General features: G+C 41.4%; 1 protein-coding gene across 4 annotated transcripts in view; it reads left to right on the plus strand.

The window, feature by feature from the left end:
* Positions 1–23,339, plus strand: part of LOC121080495 (transportin-1-like) — an 86,205-nt gene that overhangs the window by 20,855 nt on the left and 42,011 nt on the right. For all 4 annotated transcript variants that reach the window (XM_040578533.1, XM_040578537.1, XM_040578536.1 and 1 more), the window contains one exon: positions 20,901–21,050. In XM_040578533.1, coding sequence (XP_040434467.1) covers positions 20,901–21,050 — 150 coding nt within the window. The remainder of the gene's footprint in view (positions 1–20,900; positions 21,051–23,339) is intronic.

Genomic DNA, 23,339 nt, shown 5'->3' on the forward strand with positions numbered 1-23,339 from the left:
TTCCACCTCCGATGCTTTCCTACAATACGACAGGACCCATCAGTAAACAAGGCATATTGCTTCTCATGTTCTGGCAGTTCATTATACAATGGGGCTTCTTCAGCACGTCACCTCTTCCTGTGATGACATCACAAAATTTTCACTTTCTGGCCAATCTATAATAATTTCCAAAATTCCTGGATGATTGGAATTTCCTATCTGAGCTTATTGTGTAATCAGTGCAATGCACTTCATATAGCATCAGTTGCATGATGTGTAGAAGAAATCCTGCCTTTAAATATCCAGCCCAGCACTGGTAACTGGGACGCCAAGAGGAGCTGCGCTTCAGTACCAATCACTTCTGAAGCGACTCAAACTCCTTCATAAGCTGCCAATATCTCTTTTTCAGTTGGAGTATAGCGGGCCTCTGATCCTCTATATCCCTGGCTCCAAGAACCCAAAGGTCGTTCTTGAGTTTCCCTTGGTACTTTCTGCCAGAGGTTCCAGGTTGGGCCATTCTCCCCAGCTGAAGTGTAGAGCACATTCTTTACATCTTGCCCAGTCCGAACTGGCCCAAGACCTACTGCTTGAACTATCTCTCGTTTAATTTGTTCAAAGGCTTGTCATTGCTCAGGACCCCATTTAAAATCATTCTTTTTTTGAGTCACAAGATAAAGAGGGCTTACAATCATACTGTAATTTGTAATGTGTATTCTCCAAAAACTGATGACACCTAAGAAAGCCTGAGTTACTTTCTCATTAGTTGGTGGAGACATCGCTGCTATTTTGTTGATGACATCCACTGGGATTTCACGACGTCCATCTTGCCATTTTATTCTCAAAAAGTGGATCTCCTGTGCGGGTCCCTTGACTTTACTCTGTTTTATGGCAAAGTCGGCTTTCAGAAGGATTTGGATGATTTTCTCCCCTTTCTCAAAAACTTCTGCTGTATTGCCCCATATGATGATGTCATCAATGTATTGCAGATGTTCTGGAGCTCCACCCTGTTCTAGTGCAGCCTGGATCAGTCCATGGCAGATGGTAGGGCTGTGTTTCCACCCCTGGGGCAGTCAGTTCCAGGTGTATTGGACACCTCTCCAAGTGAAGGCAAACTGTGGCCTGCACTCTGCAGCCAAAGGGATTGAGAAAAATGCATTTGCAATACCAATAGTGGCATACCACTTGGCTGCCTTTGATTCCAGTTCATATTGAAGTTCTAGCATGTCTGGTACGGCAGCACTCAATGGTGCCGTGACTTCATTCAGGCCATGGTAGTCCACTTGTTAGTCTCCATTCTCCATTAGATTTTCACACTCACCATATGGGACTATTAAAGGGTGAACAGGTCCTGCTGATCACTCCTTGGCTCTCTAGTTGGGGAATCAGCTCCTGGATGGGAATCAGGGAGTCTTGGTTGGTGCGGTATTGCCGCTGTTGCACCATGGTAGTAGTGATCGGCACCTGCTGTTCCTCAACTTTCTGTAACCCCACCACAAATGGGTCTTCTGAAAGACCAGGCAAGGTAGACAGCTGCTTAATTTCCTCTGTTTCCAGAGTAGATATACCAAAAGCCCACCGATACCCTTTCGGATCCTTGAAATACCCTCTCCTAAGATAGTCTCTGCTAAGGATACATGGAGCTTCTGGGCCAGTCACAATGGGATGTTTTTGCTGCTCATTCCCAGTCAAGCTTATTTCAGCCTCCAATACAATCAGGTGTTGCGATCTCCCTGTCACTCAAGAAATACTGATTGGCTCTGCTCCTTCATAGCTTGATTGCATTAAAGTACACTTTGCACCTGTATCTATTAAAGCTTTATATTCCTGTGGGTCTGATGTGCCAGGCCATCGGATCCACACAGTCCAATAAACTCGGTTATCCCTGTCTTCCACCCGTCTGGAGGCAGGGTTCCTCTAATCCTGGTCTAGGGACTCTGCACTAGGATGGCTAGCGGTGCAAAATGGATGTAGCGTGGAGTAGTTTCACTCACGTCTTGCCAGAATGGGTTAGAATTCCTTTTCACAGGATCAAGAGTAAAGTCAGCCCTATCATTCTGACTGGAAAATTGTCCTTTGGAGAGTGGAGCAGCAACTTTCCTGGAAGACTCCTTATTTGTGATTGTTTTTCTTTGTAGTTCACGCACTTGTGCCTCCAGAAATGAGGTAGGTTTTCTGTCCCACCTCCTCATGTCCTCACCGTGGTCTTGCAGATAAAACCACAGGGTACCTCGTGGTGTGTATTTTCTATATTCTCCGCTCCAAACAGAAGGACGTCTACAGTTGATAGCTGAGGTGCGAGTCTGTTTTGGTGGAGTCAGACCTATCCTTGTTAAGCTGGTGGACCAGTTTCTCTACAGCTGAGATGAGGGAGGTAGAGACACTATCTTCATAGTTTTGGAGCTGATCAATCACTTCATCCACTGTTGGTGGTGCAGTGTCTGACCAACCCATTAGTGCCAATGAGTTGGCATATGCTGACCGGTGTGCTCTGTATCAATTTCTGCCACATCGGCTGTGTGCATGGGACTTGATCAGGACCTATGGGTGACTGTGGATCGTTCAGATTATAATAGATCATCTATTTCACAGCTAATTCCTCAAGTACTGAATACCCTTCTCTATTGCAGTCCACTTGGTTGTACGACACATAATATCCTCCTTTCCTTCACACTTAACAGAAGTCACTTCCAGAGACTGATTATTTGTGCTCCTTTTCCAATTGCCTTATCAATGCCCCTTTCTCTAGCAAGTGATCCCAGTTGCTTGGCTTCCCTACCCTCCAAATCTATACTATGAGCCCCATTATCCCAGCATTGAAGCAACCAGGTGATGTGTTCACCTGTTTGACAGGCATTATCTTTCCGCATATCCCACAGTCCATTCAGAGATAGGGATTGAGAGGTTACCTCTTGTTCACTTTCTTCATCTTGTTCACATGATGGGCCTGCTCCTTCATCTTCCCTTACTAAACGAGCTGCTTTCGATTTCCATTTCCTTTTATCTACAGGGGCGGTCTTTTGCATCACTCCATCACTCGTTTCAAAGGTGAAAGTAGCTGGAATGCCTGCCACAGGGGTTAGAGTAGCTGCAGACACCGGCTGGGGGGGCTGAAGCAGCAGGGTCTGGAGCAGGGGCCGTAGGAGCTGGAGCAGGGGCTGCAGCGGCCACAGCGCCTGCCACAGGAGCTGGATCGGCTGCTGAGAGTGGACCGGCAGGTGGAGCAGCTGCAGCAGGTGCCGCAGGGGCTGGAGCAGTAGTTACAGTTTGTTGTTTAAAATTCCACCAGATCCAGGACATGAAGACAGAATTCAGTATTCCTATTGCTAGGCTCAGAACTGACACTATGGGGCTGCCATCGGACCAAATATACTCACAGCCTCCTAAAATCCTAATTGTTTCATTAATTAGCCCTGAGGGGAAGGGGGAGGTGTAGACCCCACCCACAGGCTGACTCTCTGGGAAAACAAAACCAAAGGTGCCATTGTTGGCATTCCCCTGCAGGTGCCACCAGATACACAGAGGCGACAACACCGAGTGCACAGACCAGATTAGTTTCATAACCATCATATTATAGTTTAATACTATATAGTACAACACTAAAATAACTTTACCCCAGGTCCCAATATAAACAAACAACACAAAAGGGAGCACATACTGTAAATAAACAAGACAATTCAACATTGAGATCATGGGCAGCAAATTCAAAAACAGATAAGCCAGCATTGTAGCCAATTACTATTAATTTAATACAATGAATACTGCAAACAATTTAATCTAACACAGTCTGATTAGACCTGTCGTTATCTCAACCCTTCGAGGCCCCACGTTGGGTGTCAAAAATACACTGTCTCCCCAGCCAGCAACCAAGCACCACGCAGCCACTTGCTCATTCCCCCCCACCCAGAGGAGTGGGGAGGAGAATCAGAAAGGAATGTAAAACTCAAGGGTTGAGATAAGAACAATTTATTCATTTGAACAGAATAAAGAGGTAAGAACAACAATAATAATAGTAACAATTAGGATGGAAAGGTTGGAAAAAAGGGTAAAATCAAAAGGAAAAAGGAAAAAGGAAAAATACAAGTGATGCACAGTACAACTGCTCACCACCTGCTGACCGATGCCCAGCCAGTCCCTGAGCAACGATCCCCCCCAGCTAACCCTCCAAGTTTCTATACCAAGCATGACATCCCATGGTATGGAATGCCTCTTTGGCTGGTTCAGGTCAGCTGACCTGGCTGTGTCCCTTCCCAGTCTCTTGTGCCCCTCCAGCCCTCTGGCTGGCAAGGCCCAAGAAACCACAAAGTCTTTGACTTAGTATAAATATTACCCAGCAACAACTAAAACCATCAGTGTGGTTATCAACATTGTTCTCACATCATAGCCAAAACACAGCACTGTACTAGCTACTAAGAAGAAAATTAATTCCATCCCAGCTGAAACCAGGACAGTCTGGTGTGAGGCTGTCACACTCAAGGATCAGAATCCTTGAGATAAACTTTTAGTCTGAAGGTGGATGAGCTGGTATTGAGAACATTGCTTGAGTACTGCCTTTGTCATTAGCTTTAAGGATGGTCTTTTAAGTTTATTTCCAAAATGCTTTGGATTTTTAAAACAAGTTGAAGGTAGAGCAGTGTCTCTGCAACTCTGATCTTGTTCATACAATGACTTTGTCATTCAGAGTACCTTACTTTGACGTAAAATATTACCATAGAGGAAGGTCCTGTCCCCATCCTCCCCCAAGTCACCACCACAGATTTTTCTGGTTTATTTTCTGGTAATAATGACACTAACAATTCATCTAGCTCTACAAGCAGAATTTGAAATGGCTTTTTATAAACTATTACTGGGATCCAAAGCAGTCTTGTGGGGTTTTTGTGAATGTTTTCTGATGAGTGTTGGAATTTAATTTTGATCTGGACAGCAGTTTTCATGAGTCTGTTCCATTATGAACTTTCTTGGTGTGTTGGTGTTGAAAGATCTTTGAAGCTGAGCAAGAAAAAGACCATTGTATGAGGTCAGGTGTTGATTTAACCATCTTCCAGTTTCAGGAAGGTATTTTTGATAAGCAGGATTAATTCTGAAAAGTGATTCAGCAGCTTTAACTGTTTAACTAAAATACCTCCCTACTATCACACCCTACCCCACCCCCCAATACCATCATCCCACGTGATGTCATTATTAAATAGACTAAAACAACTGCCAAGGAGTGAATCTGATCAGGTTACAGTTCAAAAGTCAAGTCAGATTAACGTACCCTTACTGTTTAAAATGCCACATAACATATGTAGTGTCCTACTTAAAACATTTTTTACCCCTTAAATTCAAATACATTAAGAATTACAAAAAGAAATTAAGCCCGACTGAGTTTTAGTAATCAATACATAAAGTAATTGAGGTGCATAAATATCTTAAGGGAAACCAAGTTATGAGATAATGAATTTTGCCAAATCACACCACTAAAAATTCCATTTTATACCCCCCCTCCAATGGCTAATTATTCCATTCCATGCTTCTGTATAGATATTGTACTGCAGATTTAAGGAAAATGCTTCTTTTAAGTCGTTCTATGGCATACATACCATATGTGAGAAGTGACAGACTTTTTATTTCTTCATTTAAGAGTCTTCAAAAAAACTTTGACATTATTCAGTGGATTGTGTTAAGTGATTCAATGCTTTGGGAATACTTTATTGAAACTCCTTATTCTGAGCATCCAGAATGAGTGGAGTACGCAACCTCCATTATCTCTTTCCCTATCCCTGAAGCCTATAAAAGGAAAGCATTGAAAAAGAGCACATGCAATGAAAAGGTTCTTGACTGTAGTACCTGTTTAGTACCCTAGTGCCTTCATGTACTTAATCATATTGATTTAGGTTCTTCAAAGGTGCTGTTTGCTGTAAGCAAAGTCACATTGGGGGTGAGTCTTGAAATATGGTTTCTCTCAAGTAGCTTGTGGACAGAAAGGACAGAAGTTTTTAAGCTTTCTCTTGATTATTAAGGTTATCAGGCTTTTATAGAATCATAGACTGGTTTGGGTTGGAAGGGACCTTTAAAAATCATCTAGTTCCAACCCCCCTGCAATGAGCAGGGACACCTTCCACTAGACCAGGTTGCTCCAAGCCCCATTCAACCTGACCTTGAACACTTCCAGGGATGGGGCATCCACAGCTTCTCTGGGCAACCTGTTCCAGTGTCTCACCACCCTCACAGTAAAGAATTTCTTCCTAATATCTAATCTAAATCTGCCCCCTTTCAGTTTAAAGCTATTCCCCCTTGTCCTTTCACTACACTCCCTTGTAAAAAGTCCCTCTCCAGCTTTCCCGTAGGCCCCCTTTAGGTATGGGAAGGCTGCTAGAAGGTCTTCCCAGAGCCTTCTCTTCTCCAGGCCGAACAACCCCAACTCTCTCAGCCTGTCTTCATAGGAGAGGTGATGCAGCCCAGGATGTAGTTGGCTTTCTGGGCTGCAAGTGCATATTACTGGCTCATGTTGAGCTGCTTGTCTACCAGTAGCCCCAAGTCTTTCTCCTCAGGGCTGTTCTCAATCCATTCTCTGCCCTGCCTGTATTTGTGCTTGGGATTGCTCTGAACAATGTGCAGGACCTTGCACTTTGCCTTGTTAAACTTTGAGGTTTGCATGGGCCCACCTCTCAAGCCTACCAAGGTCTTTCAGGATGGCATCCCTTCCTTCCAGTGTGTCGAAGCACCGCACAGGTTAGTGCAGTCATCAAATTTACTCAGGCTGCACTCAAATCCACTATCCATGTTGCCAACAAAGGTGTTGAACAGCACCAGTCCCAATACTGACCCCTGAGGAATGCACCTCATCACTGGTCTCTACTTGGACATTGAGTCATTGACTGCAACTCTTTGAGTGCGACCATGCAGCCAATTCCTTATCCACTGAGTGGTCCATCCAGCAATACCATGTCTCTCCATTTTATAGACAAGGATGTCATGCGGGATGGTGTCAAATGCTTTGCACAAGTCCAGGTAGATGACATCACTTACTCTTCCCTCATCCACCAATGCTGTAAACCTGACGGGATGACTCACACAACTGCAGTGCTGCAATGGATGGCTGCAAACTCTTCAGAAGGGATACACAAGGAAGGAGAGGTGGTGGGGTAGCCCTGTATGTGAGGGAGTGTTTTCACTGCCTAGAGCTTGATGATGGTGATGAAAGGGTTGAGTGTTTATGGGTATGAATCAGGAGAATGGCCAACAAGGCAGATATCATGGTGGGAGTCTGTTACAGACCACCCAACCAGGATGAAGACACAGATGAAATATTCTACAAGCATCTGGGAGAAGTCTCACGATTGCTAGCCCTTGTTCTCACGGGGGATTTCAACTTACCAGATGACTGTTGGAAATACAATACAGCAGAGGGGAAACAGTCTAGGAGGTTCCTGGAGTGTGTGGAAGAGACCTTCCTGCCACAGCTGGTGAGGCAGCCAACAAGGGAAGGACTGGTGGGTGATGTGATAGTTAGAGGCCATCTTGGGCACAGAGATCATGAAATTATAGTTTTCAATTCTTGGAGAAGTAAGGAGGGGGAGTCAGCAGAACTGTTCCCTTGGACTTCCAGAGGGCAGACTTTGGCCTGTTTAGGGGCCTAGTTGACAGAATTCCTTGGGAGGCAATCCTGAAGGGCAAAGTCATCCAGGAAGGCTGGACATTCCTCAAGTAGGAAATCTTAAAGGCACGGGAGCAGGCTGTCCCTATGTGCGAAAAGATAGGTTGGTAGGGAAGATCAGCCTGGCTGAACAGAGAGCTTTGGCTGGAACTCAGGGAAAAAAGGAGAGTTTATGACCTTTGGAAGAAGGGGCAGGCAGCTTGAGAGGACTGCAAGGATGATGTGAGGATATGCAGGGAGAAAATTAGAAGGGCCAACGCCCAACTAGAACTTAACCTGGCTACTGCTGTAAAAGAAAATAAAAAATGTTTCTATAAATGCATTAACAACTAAAGGAGAATGAAGAAGAATCTCCACCCTTTATTGCATGTAGGGGGAAACATAGTGATAAAGGCTGAGGTACTAATGCCACCTTTGCCTCAGTCTTTAATAGCAAGAACAGCTGTTCTCAAGGTACCCAGCCCCCTGAGCTGGTACAGACAGGGACGGGGAGCAGAATGAAGCCCCCATAATCCAAGGGGACATGGTTAGTGACCTGCTATACCACTCAGACACACACAAGTCTCTGAGGCCAGATGGGATATACCCAAGGGTACTGAGGGAGCTGGTGGAAGAGCTCACTAAGCCACTTTCCATCATATATCAGCAGTCCTGGCTAACTGGGGAGGTCCCAGTTGACTGGAGGTTAGCAAATGTGACACTCATCTACAAGAAGGGCCGGAAGGAGAACCTGGTAAACTGTAGGCCTATCAGTCTGACCTTAGTGCTGGAGAAGGTTATAGAACAGGTCATCTTGAGTGACATCACGAAGTACATACAGGACAACCTGGTAATCTGGCCCAGTCAGCATGGGCTTATGAAGGGCAGGTCCTGCTTGACTAAACTGATCTTCCATGACAAGATGGTGACCTGCTTATTGGATGAGGGAAAGGCTGTGGATGTTGTCTAGATGGACCTTAGTAAAGCCTTTGACACCGTCTCCCCACAGCGTTCTCCTGGACGAACTGTCTGCTCATGGCTTGGATGGGGGCAAACTCTTTGCTGGGTAAAAAAACCTGGCTGGATGGCCAAGCTGAAAGAGTAGTGATGAATGGAGTTACATCCATTTGGTGGCTGGTCACAAGTGGAGTTCCCCAGGGCTCAGTATTGGGGCCAGTTCTGTTCAATATCTTTATCAATTATCTGGACAAGGTGATCGAGTGCACCCTTAGTAAGTTTGCAGAGAACACCACGTTGGAGGGGGAGCGTTGATCTGCTTGAAGGTAGGAAGGCTCTGCAAAGGAATCTGGACAGGCTAGATTGATGGGCTGAGGCCAATTGTATGAAGTTCAACAAGGCTCAGTGCTGGGTCCTGCACTTGGGTCACAACAATCCCATGCAATGCTACTGGCTTGGGGAAGAGTGTCTGGAAAGCTGCCTGGAGGGAAAGGACCTGGGGGTGTTGGTCAATAGTCAGCTGAACATGAGCCAGCAGTGTGCCCATGTGGCCAAGAAGGCCAACACCATCCTGGCTTGTATCAGAAATAGCGTGGCCAGCAGGACTAGGGAAGTGATTATCCCCCTGTACTCGGCACTGGTGGGGCTGCACCTCGAATGCTGTGTTCAGGTTTGGGCCCCTCACTACAAGAAAGACATTGAGGTGCTGGAGCGTGTGTAGAGAATGGCAACGATGCTGGTGAAGGGTCTGGAGCACAGGTCTTCTGAGGAGTGGCTGAGGGAACTGGGGTTGTTTAGTCTGAAGGACTCAGGTGGGACCTTATTGCTCTCTACCTGAAAGGAGGTTGTTGGGAGGTGGTTGTCAGTCTCTTTTCCCAAGTAACAAGCAATAGGACAAGGGAAAATGGCCTCAAGTTGTGCCAGGGGAAGTTTAGATTTGATATTAGGAATAATATGTTCACTGAAAGGGTTGTTAAGCATTGGAACAGGCTGCCCAGGGAGGTGGTTGAGTCACCATCTCTGGAGGTATTTAAAAGATGTGTAGATGTGGCAATTAGGGATGTGGTTTTGTAGTGAACTTGGCAGTGTTAAGTTAATGGTTGGACTTGTTCTTAAAGGTCTTTTCCAACCTAAATGATTCTATCATTTTGTGTCTAGCTGTGGCTGCTAAAGATAACTCATTCATTGTGGCTTGCAAGGGCTTAAATAATGCAGAAATTAAAGGAAAACTCCTTTGGTTTCCTTCCTGGCCAGACACAACATTAAATCTTAATTGCTTATGGAGGACTAGATTTCTTGATGTGCGTACTTGTCAGTGCATTATATTTATGTAAAGAAATCATAATTGGACATATTAAATTGGTGTAACAGTAGATGCAGAGACTTTACTTTTAATTCGGAGTGTGTTTCAGCAAACCTGAGGCTGATCAAGAGTTCATGTGAGAATTTCAGGGGTTTGGGGGGTTTTTTTGGTCATTCTCCACCTGACCTTTGTTATTGACATCATCATTTGAATTGTCAAGGAATAATAATAATATTAAGGCTTGCCACATCTCATAACCAAGTTTTGTTGTTGAGATGTTTGTTCACTCATCTAGTCTTTAATATTTTTATTTAAAATAATAAATCTATTCTCCCAGAAAAGTTGTTTGCCCTTGAAATGCCGTGCTGTGCAAGTAGAATGACTTTAATATTTATGTTATATAGAAGTTTGTGGGTATTTAAAACCTGTAAAGTAGGTGAAGTTATAGGATTTTTTCAAATATGTATGCATAGATTGGATTCCTGGTTTATAAAGTTACTGAATTCTGTGTAAAAGCTATATTTGTAAATCAATACATTTTTCATGCTCTGTAACTATAAGTAATGTTTCTTTAGGAAGACTGAAATATATTTTTTAATCTTGTTTTTATGTTCATATGATGGCATTCTGGTTTTGGAGCTCAAATAAAATCAGTGGATTTAAAATTAATTTTAACAAAACCCTCTCATCTGAAAAGTGCCATTTCTGTTCTACCTAGCACAAATCACTATAGAAAATATTTTTAATGACCCTCAGTCAGTCATTATGGGTGTGCTGAGAGTCCTGGTGTTGTGATGCAGTAACTCTTAGTTTTCAAATACTTAATGTTTGAAAGTTATCTCTTATTTTGCTTATATTTCTATTGGGATGTTAATAGTTTTGAAGGCCTGGAATAAAACTGTGTGTAAACTTATAACTTTAGAGTTAATTTTCTTTACAGTAGCTTGTGTGGGGCTATATTTTGGTTTTGTGCTGGAAACAGTGTTGATAACACAGGGATGTTTCAGTTACTGCTGAGCAGTGCTTACACACAGTCAAGGCCTTTTCTGATTCTTGCCCCATCCCATCAGTGAGTAGCCTGAGGGTGCACAAGAAATTGGGAGGGGACACAGATGGGACAGCTGTCCTGAACTGGCCAAAGGAATATTCCAGACCATAATGTTACCGAAATCTCGGAATGAAGAACTTATCGACACCAATGTGATGTAGATATGCAGACACTTCTTTATTGACGGCCGGGTGCGTGAGCGAGTCCTCTCACGATCAACGCACACCAGGTCCCAAAAACAGATTCCATATATAGAACTTATTCATACATATTCATTAATTGCTCATGCATAATCATAACATTTCCCATAAATCATTTACATACTCTCCTCCTATATCCGATTCTGCGCAGTAAAGCTTAGAAAGGTCTAGAAATGGGTCTAGGGTACGATTTGGGTAGGTGGTATATGAGTCGGTGGTCGCGATCTCCCCCTGCCGGAATTACCTTTTACTAAAGTTCACGGTTTCTTGGCAGGCACCTACAAGCTGTTCCAGTCAACTCTCCCCAGTTCCCATTAATCTCATACTCTGACATTTCAATACACCTCTGCATACAGAAGACTGGTTAAGTACAAAGGAACCTTTCAACCCTAAAGTTATTACCTAAGTTTTCACAATAGTTCCAGGCCCTTCTTCTAGCCTTGGTACAAGACGTACAAAAGATCTCATAACTACTTCTACTGTATAGCTGTAAGTTTCCTATAAAAATTTTTCTTATTCTTCTATATTTTTATTCTATTAAATGATTTTATAAAATCAATCAATCAATCTAATATAATCAATCAATCTTAACTTATTAACAAATCGATAACATTTCCCCCCTTTGAAAGTGTTGAAAATCATTATTTCAATACTTTCACATTATTCATATATCTTTTGTTTCAACATATTTTGGTGATGGATCATATCTTGGTGAAATAGTTGGTACTTCTCTCATAATCATACGATTCACTGCAATTCTATTGGTAAATTATTTCTTCAGACATGCATATACTAGCATGCTCATCAAAAAGACAACTAGTAACAGAAACAAAGTTTTAATTATAGATTGTATCCAAGAGCTCAAATTCCATCCCAGTTTGTTAAAAATTTTCCCAAGCCAATCTTCTGACATATCCTTTTGAATTGTTTCAGTTTCTTCTTCAATTTTTCCCAATAAATCTAGATCATGTTCCACATCCTGAGTGACATTTGGAATGTGGATACAACAGTGGTCCAGTTTATCTTTGAGATATCCACACACTCCATGTTCTTTAAGCAGGAGCATATCTAGTGCCATTCTATTTTGTAAAGTCATTCTGGAAGTTGCCTGTAGTTGTATATTCAATTCCTTAAACCCCTTCTTGGTAACATTTGCCAATTTTTGCACTTGACCAGTTAAATGATAGAGCCATGCTCTGTTTCTATATGAAGCTATAGGATTTAAAAGTGATTCCAGTGCCCAGCCAATTTTCACTCCTGTAGATGGTTCATTCCAAACATCATCATTTATCCCTGATCTCTTTATTCGTTTCAATTCTAAATTCTCTAGAGATCCTTTAAATGGTGATTTCTTCCAGATTGGACACAATGTTGGCATGCCTAAAGTGATTTGTTTCACCTTACCATCTAATGGTAGGTGTGTTGTCCAGGTTCCATCACTTAATGCCCAAACTAAATGTCCTGGACTTCGAATAGTAGATTTTCTACAACTAAACAAAGTTCCTCTTCTGACTGTAAAAGCGCTGGTTAAATTTAGAGTATTCTTAAGACCTCGACAAAAACAACCATATTTCAAAGCAGCAGCCAACAGAGGAATTCTTTGGATTACTAAGTCTGCATTACTACAATCATACACTTTTTCACATTTCCACCATGGCACTATTTTATTTTCCTTCTCTCCCGATGTAGTTGACCTATCATCTACCCAGGGTAATACTGAAAAAACCTTTCCATCCCAGGTAAAACACCAAGGAGTTCTTGCTATATATTGAAAATGGGAAAATATGGACATAGACCATATAGAGTCCCACTGGTCTACTAATTGGGTGCTTTGGCCAGTTTCGTTACACTTCCATTCCATACCACTTTTGCTCACATTGGTTTTAAATTGTTCATCATAAGAACACCATCCTACATTCTTAAATCTCCCTATTTTGGTAAAAACATGATTTAACAATTTTTCACAATCTGCCAGACTACCTGGAGTTTTCCATTGTTTTCTAGTGACTTTCACTTGTTCATACCATTGAGTCACTGGCCTCTGTTCACAATAATTGGTTTCATTTTTATGTTCTAGGTTAGTCAACTTCATGGTTAAAATTCCCCATGGAATAGATTCACCTACTGCTCTTGGTATAGGTAAACAAGCAGTGATCTGCGTGATGTTTTGTAAATTGGCAAATTCTTTAATCAATCCTACCATCAAATTTTCCTCAGCCATTTGTTTGGGAATGTCAATCACTTGTTCTGTTTCTATTTGTCTTTTGTTCCTATTCACCAAGTCATCCCATGATCCCACCAACACTACCAACCAAAAGAAAATCCAAAAACCAATCATAACTTGATCTGCAAAATTAGACATGTTTCAAAGTCAATTTTTAAGTCTCTGGGTCACGTTTCACAGTCTTCCACGGAGTAGATGCTTTCTTCACGGTGCTTTCTTCACTCGAGTATAATGTATCCAAGCATCCGATTCTGCAATTTTGATAGCTGTAAAAGTGGTTAGCAGTATCTGGAAGGGTCCTCTCCAGCGCTCCTGCAAAGGTTCGGAGGTCCAAGTCTTCACATAGACATAGTCTCCTGGTTGGAAATCATGCACTGAATTTTCCAGGGATAAAGGTCTATTCCAAATTACTGCACTCCGAATTGCAGTCAGTTTTTCCTAGAGAAAGCAAATAGTTATATACATCCTGCTTTCCTTTTAAGTGTATGTTTGGATTTGGTTCTGGAGACTCTTATGGTTTTCCATATAATAATTCATAAGGACTGACTGAGGTTCCACTCTTTGGTTGTACTCTGATTCGTAATAATGACAATGGAAGTGCCTGAGGCCACTTTAAACTAGTTTCTTGACAAATTTTACTTATTTGTCGTTTTAACGTTTGATTCATCCTTTCCACTTTCCCACTAGATTGTGGTCTCCAACATGCATGTAAATCCCAATTAATACCCAATGCTTTGCTTACACTTTGGACTACTTCAGCCACAAAGTGTGGACCTCTGTCAGAGGAAATTCCAATAGGAACTCCAAATCTTGGAATTATTTCTTGTAATAACCACTTTACAACCTCTTTTGCTTGTGTGGTGCGACAGGGAAGGGCTTCTGGCCATCCTGTAAAAGTATCAACCCCTACCAAGATGTACCGGTACCCATTTTGTCTAGGCAACTCTGAAAAATCTACTTGCCAATAATCTCCAGGTTCTGTACCAGACTTCAGCCTTCCCATTTGAACCTTTTTCTTAATCACTGGATTATTTTTCAAACATACTTCACACTTTGCAGTTACCATTTTAGCTATTCCTAACATCTTAACTGATATTACTTGCTTTCGTAAAAATGTTACTAAGGCTTCTGCCCCCCAATGACATTCTTGGTGTCTCATTTGAATTATCTCTCTCATCAAAAGAGGTGGAATAACTACTTGCCCATTAGGAGTTACCCACCATCCCGCTAAGTTTTTCTTAGCATTTAATAACTGACCCAATTTGTCATCTTCCTCCGAATATCTCGGTTTTTCTCTGGGAAGGGTTACTGTTTTAGAAGGAATTATTGCCATTTGCAATGCTTGTTTCTTTGCTACCCTTTTTGCAGTTCTATCAGCTAAATTATTCCCAGCTATTATTTTTGTATTCCCAATCTGATGTGCCTTACAGTGCATGATTGCTACTTGATCTGGCTTTTGAACTGCTTGTAATAATCGTAATATTTCTGTTTGATGCTTAATGTTTGATCCTTGAGAGGACAATAGCCCCCTCTCTTTCCACAAAGCTCCATGGACATGCACTACCCCAAAGGCATATTTTGAATCAGTCCAGATATTTACTCTCTTGTCCTTGCTTAGTTCTAAGGCTCGAATTAAAGCGATGAGTTCTGCTTTTTGGGCTGATGTGGTACTTGCCAATGCTTCTGCTTCTATAACTGTAGTCTCTGTTGTTACCGCATATCCGGCGTATCGAACTCCTTGTTCCATAAAGCTGCTTCCATCAGTATACAGTTCCCAGTCTGGTCGCTCCAATGGCACATCCTTCAGATCTTCACGACTGGAATAAACATACTCGATAGTAGCCAAGCAATCATGTTCCAGTCGTCCTTCTTCCTGTATGGAACTTAAAAACACTGCAGGATTTACCAGGTTAGTTGTCTTTATAATCACATCATCCTGTTCAGTCAATACCACCTGGTATTTCATCATCCGGCTGGGGGACAGCCAATGTCCCCCCTTCTGTTCTAGGACAGTTATCACCATGTGTGGGACATAGACTGTTATTGTTCTTCCCAAAGTCAAGTTCTGAGCTTCTTGTATGAGCATCACTGTTGCGGCCACTGCTCGAAGGCAGTTTGGCCACCCTCTACTCACTGTGTCCAGTTGTTTAGAGAAATATCCGACTGGTCTTTTCCAGCTTCCCATCCTCTGGGTTAACACGCCCAGTGCAAGGTGTTGTCTTTCATGTACGAACAACTGGAAATCTTTGGTTAGATCCGGCAGTCCCAAGGCAGGTGCAGACATTAAGGCACATTTCAACTCTACAAAAGCCTTTTGTTGTTGTGGGCCCCAGACAAAGGGAGAGTTCTTTTGGGCCTCGTACAGTGGTTTAGCTATTAGCCCATAGTTCATGATCCAAAGGCGACACCACCCAGTCATTCCCAGAAATGCTCTGAGTTCATGAATACTTCTCGGCTCAGGTATACTGCAAATAGCTTCTTTGCGATTTCTTCCTAATTGTCGTTGTCCTTTTGAAATCTCAAAGCCCAGATATATCACAGTCTGGCAGGCTATCTGGGCTTTCTTCCTGGATACTTTGTATCCATTTAGTCCCAGAAAATTTAAGAGGTCAATAGTCACCTGTATACAGGTAAGTCTTTCTTCTGTAGCAATCAGTATGTCATCCACATACTGTAGGAGTAAATGTCCAGGCCTTGATTTATCCTGTTTCCAGATTTCAAGTTCCTTTGCTAATTGATTTCCAAAAATAGTTGGACTGTTTTTAAATCCTTGGGGTAATCTAGTCCATGTCAGCTGCATCTTTCGCCCGGTTTGTGGATTTTCCCATTCAAAAACAAACAGTTTTCTGCTTCCCTTTTCCAAAGGTATACAAAAGAAAGCATCTTTTAAATCAAGCACTGTAAACCACTGATAAGTCTCCCTTAATGCTGTTAACAGTGTATAAGGGTTTGCTACTACAGTATAAATATCCTTAACTATTTGATATACTGCTCTCAAGTCTTGTACCAGTCTATATTCACCCGAGGGTTTTCTGACTGGTAAAATAGGAGTATTATACTCAGATTCACATTCCTCTAAAATTTTATACTCCAAAAATTTATCAATCAACTTCTTCAATTCCTGTCTCACTTCTGATTTGATTGGATATTGTTTAATTCTCACTGTTCCTGCGCCTTCCTTCAAATCTATTTTAACCGGTTCTGCTAGTTTCGATTTACCAGGAATATCTGTCTCCCATACAGTAGGGATCACTGCCAAATCCACCTCCGGTGGAATTTCTTGTTCCTTTACCTTTTCTTGTATCATCAAAACTTCTCCCGTTTTTGACTCGGGTATTTTCAAAAAGAATTCTCCTTCATCAAAAACAATTTGTGCATTTAATTTAGATAACAAATCTCTCCCCAACAAAGGTACCGGACATTCTGGTACATATAAAAATTCATGTGTAATTATTTTATTTCCAAATTTCAAATCTATGGGTTGTAGGAATGGCCTGTTTTCTTCTTTCCCTGTTGCTCCTTTTATATTGGCTGTCTTTGTTCCAATTTTTCCTTTACAAGTATTTAATACTGAAAATGTCGCCCCTATATCTACTAAAAATTTAACTTCTTTATCTCCCAGCTTAATTTTAACCAGAGGTTCAGCTGGGCTCCCCTCCGGTCCCCTTCAGTCATCTAAAACCATTATTTTGGCAAGGTCGTGAGAAGCACTCCTGTTTCTGGGGCAGTCCTTTTTCCAGTGTCCTTCCTCTTTACACAATGCACACTGATTTATTCCTAAGAGGGTATTAAATTTCCGATCACCACAATTCATATACCCTCCTCGTCCATTAAATCCTCGTCCTCTTCCTCTGCCCCTTCCTCTATCTACTGTTTCTGCCATTACTGCCAATAAATCTATTCTCCTTGTTCTTCTTCTTTTTCTCTGTTATTATATACCCTCCATGCCACTTCCAACATTGCATTTAAACTTCTTGAATTCTCTCCCTCCAGTTTCTGGAGTTTTTTTCTTATATCTGGTGCCGATTGCCCCATAAAAATCAAAGCCAATTGTATCTGTGCTGCCTCTGTTTCCACTCTCAAATCAGTGTATTTTCTAGCAGCTTCCTTTAATCTTTCCAAAAATGCTGAGGGAGATTCATTTTTATCTTGTCTTACTTCATATAATTTAGACCAATTCAAAGATTTAGGCATGGCATGTCTAATCCCATACAAAACCCACTTTTGATACCGCTTCAGTCTTTCTCTATGTGCCACGTTATTTGGATCCCACTGCGGATCCCCAGATGGAAAATTCTGTTCTATTGTTCCACCTGTTATTCCACTCATCACATCCAACTCTGCCTGTGTTTTGCCAGCTTTTAATACCATTTGTTTCTCTGTATCATCTAACAAATTATCCAAAATCACCTGTAAATCACTCCAGTCTGGATTCTGTGTTCTAATTATAGTATCTACCACCTTGCCCACTTTTTCAGGATCTTCTCTATAGTTTCCTGCTGCCTGTTTCCAAGTCATAAAATCCGTAGCTGTAAAAGGTATTTTCACACAGACTGGTCCGTCGCTGCCAACTCCCTGTCGCAGGGGAGCTATTGTATGGGTCTGTTGCCGAGTTCTCCGTGAAACAGGAGTATGAATTACAATCTCCGATAATCTCTCTCCCACATCTCCTGTTCCACTGCTATCTGGTTCAGTCGCCGGTTCTTGTATCCTTAATTCTCGACCCTGATTCATTTCTCTCCTAGGAGGGGATATATCTAACTCTGGTCCATCGTCATTCTCAATAGCAGTCCTTTTCTTCAAACAACCTTTCCCAATCTCACAAGTTGTACAAGACTTTTTCACTTTCTTATTATCAGCGGTTACAGCCATTACTAAATTATCTCCAGTAGTTAACTTACATTCCTCCTGCCAATCCTTTCTTTGTCTCAAGTAAAAGAACAAATCCACATATGGCATTTCACTCCATTTCCCTTCTCTTTTACAATACAACATTAACTGCAAAATAGTGTTATAATTCAGTGTCCCATTCGTGGGCCACTTTTCCTGATCTTCTAGTATATATAGTGGCCACCAATTGTTACAATACTCAATCATCTGGCTTTTTGGCAAATCCTCATATAAATCCCCCCAATGTGCCAACAAACATCCCAATGGAGAATTTTTCGGGATTTTATCATTTAACACAAGATTACCCAAGCTTCTACTTTTAAACAACCGAGTTAACTTAGTTGCCATGGTGTAATTACCCACAGTGCAATACACAATTATTCAACTCTGTCACTCCGATCCGCGGATCCACACTCCACACTCGCTTTCGTTCTCAATTATACGTCTCACCCTTACAACCACACTCACACTTTCCCACAGTTGCTTTAAACAAGCATATAACACAATTTTATACCTCTTAATTTTCTTCTTAATACACAAACTCACAAAACAACAAAAAGACAAACATATAACACAATATTATACCTCTTAATTTTCTTCTTAATACACAGACTCACAAAACAACAAAAACACTAAAACTTCTAACTTCCTGTTAGAGGCACTACCTTAGAGAACACTATAGCATATAGTTTCTCTTGTCTACACTTTTGTCCAACCCTGCAATAGCTTTCGCTTATGTCTTACGGGCAGACTCCTAGTCCTACCCTGCGCAGGTCTTTCACTGCGTCTGACAGGTAGACTTACTCAGTGGGACTCCAACCCACTGGTGGGACTCCATCCCACTCTTTCCAATACACTTATTATAGTGGGACTCCTGCCCACTTCCTCTAGTGCACTTACTTACTACAATTAAAAAGAAGAAGTGTCTTACCCAAAAAAATCCAGAGAACGTCGTGAAGAGCCTTACGGATCGGGGATCAATGGGTGTCCCCGAGAAATCCTCGGTGCCGGCTGGAACCGATCAGGTCCCCGACTCCTCCGGTCTCCTTCAGCGAGGTCCCATCTGGGTCGCCAAAACTGTTACCGAAATCTCGGAATGAAGAACTTATCGACACCAATGTGATGTAGATATGCAGACACTTCTTTATTGACGGCCGGGTGCGTGAGCGAGTCCTCTCACGATCAACGCACACCAGGTCCCAAAAACAGATTCCATATATAGAACTTATTCATACATATTAATTAATTGCTCATGCATAATCATAACATTTCCCATAAATCATTTACATACTCTCCTCCTATATCCGATTCTGCGCAGTAAAGCTTAGAAAGGTCTAGAAATGGGTCTAGGGTACGATTTGGGTAGGTGGTATATGAGTCGGTGGTCGCGATCTCCCCCTGCCGGAATTACCTTTTACTAAAGTTCACGGTTTCTTGGCAGGCACCTACAAGCTGTTCCAGTCAACTCTCCCCAGTTCCCATTAATCTCATACTCTGACATTTCAATACACCTCTGCATACAGAAGACTGGTTAAGTACAAAGGAACCTTTCAACCCTAAAGTTATTACCTAAGTTTTCACAATAGTTCCAGGCCCTTCTTCTAGCCTTGGTACAGGACGTACAAAAGATCTCATAACTACTTCTACTGTATAGCTGTAAGTTTCCTATAAAAATTTTTCTTATTCTTCTATATTTTAATTCTATTAAATGATTTTATAAAATCAATCAATCAATCTAACATAATCAATCAATCTTAACTTATTAACAAATCGATAACAATATGACATCATGCTCAGTATATAAAGCTGGGGGAAAGGGGAGGAAGTTTGGAGTGATGGTATTTGTCTTCCCAAGTAACCATTACACATGATGGAGCCCTGCTTTCCTGGAGATGGCTTAACACCTGCCTGCTGATGGGCAGTAGTATTCATTGTTTCGCTTTGCTTGCACGTGCAGCTTTTGCTTTCCCCATTAAACTGTCTTTATCTCAGTCCACAAATGTTTTTTACCTTTACCCTGCCGATTCTCTTCTTCATCCCACTGGAGGGAGTGAGCAAGAGTGGCTGTGTGGGGCTTCGCTGCCTACCAAGGTTAAACAACATTGGCTTCATACAAAAAAATTCACCCAAGTGGCTAAAATGCTAATTAAAATTAGCTTAATTTTCTGATTAGGATTACTGTACATTTAAATTTTCTTATACTGTAAAGGAATCCTTTCTATATAGAATGTCCAGATCTCGCTTTCAGCATGTTTCAGGAGTAATACCAAGTTACTCGGGCCCTTGTTTGAAGAACTAATCATGGGTCTGCTCCAGTATAACTGAAAAATCTAGGCTGTTCTTTTTCCACTCCTCCCCTTGTCCCAGTAATTTAGAGGAATTTGCAGGCAAAAAGAGCTGTAAAGAGAACTCAGACTGTTGACTAAACTTAATTACTCTGTTTAGGTCAGTTCTGCTGCCTTTTTTATTATGGTTCACACTATATAACACTTACCTCTTAATGTTACAAATGTAATTCTGAAGCTAAAAAACTTTGCTATGTGAATTGATGGGTGTATTTGAAGGAGAGATAAGGAAATAAAGACTAATATCTCATTATAAACTTTGATCTTCTTGCATTGTCTGGAAATCTGCTTTATCCTATGAGCTGATTGAAGTTTGAATGTAATTATTTTTTGTTGCAGATGAACCGACACGTTCCTTGAGTGGTCTCATCTTGAAGAATAATGTAAAAGCACATTTTCACAACTTTCCAAATGGGGTAACTGACTTCATTAAAAGTGAATGTCTGAACAACATTGGTGATTCCTCCCCCTTAATTAGAGCTACTGTAGGTAAGTTTACTCTTATAACTGTCTTCTGAACGCTAAAAATCTTACTGATAAAAATGAGAGCTGCACTACTGAGTTATTAAACACCTAAACTGTTTGCTTCTGATAATTGTCACAGCTATGCTGTTTTCATGCTGATATTAATCTTTGTTGGAATATATGAAAGTCACACTTCTTTTTGCTTCCTATTCTCTTAAAACTAATTTTAGCAATTCAGTTCATATCTCTTGAAATGTGACTGAACATAAGTTTATTTGAATCTACTAAAATTCAACTTGCTGCCAATTTTTATACCTAAAACCAGGAGCAAGGTAAAGGTCTGACTTCAGAACTATTTCAGCACTTCACTTGCATCAATGAAACACTTCTGTTAGCTGATTTCCTCCCTCCCCCCCCCCCCCCCCCCCCACACATACCCCTTCAGGGAATCATCATACCATGCATGACAGACATTTAACATAATGAATTTCTGGTTTTTAAATACCTTCTGTCAGAAAACAGTAGATAAAGTGTGGTGATAAGAATTTCAGCTAAAGTGTTTTTGTTGCATGGATTTCAGACTTTCTAAATATTGTGTTGTAGTATACCTCTTCCATAACATGCATATTTCTATTATTTTTATTTATTCCTAGGTAATGTTGTCTTTCTGTCTGCTCTTTGAGAATATGATTTCCCCCAATTGCTACAATCATAGTAATTTTCCTCGTCCACTAACAAAAGCTAGAAAAAAGTAAAATAAATGTATATTTAAGTACAGTAGAAAAAAACCACAAAACAGTAGCAGGTAGAAGTTCATAAATTAATTCAGTTTGTATAAACTGATTTATGTTATAAAATAATCTACCAGTTATTGCTCCTTTAGAATTCTTCAGTCTTTCTATAGGATTCCTTCTGCAGACATCTGGGTTAAGGACTTTGGACTAGAGAAAAAATTCCATCTCTGCTTTTTCCTGCTGTCTCTTCCTTTGAGAAGCTGCTTTACTGTGAATTTTATTAATGCCCCGTTTCCTTAATGACAGTAGAAATAAGTTTGAGTGGCTGGCATTTTCATGATTTCAGGTTGTAGAAGAACTTGTTTACTTATTCATAGCTGTCATCAGTGGAGTACAATTGGAGCTGACTAAAGAACATAAGAATATATTGCAGCTCTGTTTGGATTACTGTCTTAGGGTGGTTTGGTGGTGGGGGAAGGGGTGGGGTGCAGGCTGTTTGTTTTTGAGCAGTTCATTATTTAATTTCTCCTAGTAGGAAACATTTGTGGATTAGTAACTCAACTGTTTTTGAGCTTTAAGTGGTTTTGCAAGGATTATTCAAGCATATGTGAATTCTGAAGATGTGTACCAGCTGATGAACCGTATGTTTACATAATAAGAGTTGATATTTAGCGTGTGTTTTGCACCCTCCTGTGTGGAGGAGTTAAATGTTGGATCCTTTGTAGGCTTCTGTCTTGATAGAGAGATTGGTCCAGTACTCACTGGTCTCTTGATACTAGTTAGCTGTAAGCATATCACTACCTGCCCAGGCTGCCTTGTTAGCATATGAGTTCGCATGTGCTAGCCATAGCTGCTCTTTGAGATGCATAGATGTTTGCTGTTCAAGCACTATCAATTTATGAGTCAACTGCAAATAAGATCTCTGGAATTCTGAGAGAAAGATGAGCAAGTACATCAAAATAGCATCAGGGAAGAATTAATGCAACCTTTGTGGTCTCTGGCATCTGATGCTAACCACACAAAAGCTGATACCTTTTGACAAAGATGGAGGCAAGCTGATTAATTCCATTCTCAGAAGTCACCTCACAATGAAGATGGCAGAGTCTATTTTAGAACTGTGATTTGAGACAAAATGGTGACTACATTGTTGTATCCTTAGCTTTTCCGTGTTTTAACCCCAAATGAGTAACAGTGTGGAACTTCTGTGTTGTGTGGTACAGGTCTTAAAAACCCTTGTGCTGACAGTGGAATATGGATTCAAGTTTGAAAAAAAGATGGCTGAGGGACCCACAAATTACAAGGAAATAAATGCATCTACTTAGGAGGTGTCTATGACTGTGGCCGGCAGGTCGAGGGAGGTGATTCTCCCCCTCTACTTTGCCCTAGTGAGGCTTCATCTGGAATGCTGTGTCCAGTTTTGGCTCCTCAGTTCAAGAGGGACAGGGAATTGCTGGAGAGGGTCCAGCAGAGGCTACAAAGATGATGAGGGGGCTGGAACATCTCCCTTATGAGGAAAGGCTGAGACAGCTGGAGCTGTTCAGCCTGGAGAAGAGAAGACTGAGAGGGGGATCTGTCACGG

The sequence above is a fragment of the Falco naumanni genome, chromosome W, assembly GCF_017639655.2.
Source record: "Falco naumanni isolate bFalNau1 chromosome W, bFalNau1.pat, whole genome shotgun sequence".
Classification (NCBI taxonomy): domain Eukaryota; kingdom Metazoa; phylum Chordata; class Aves; order Falconiformes; family Falconidae; genus Falco; species Falco naumanni.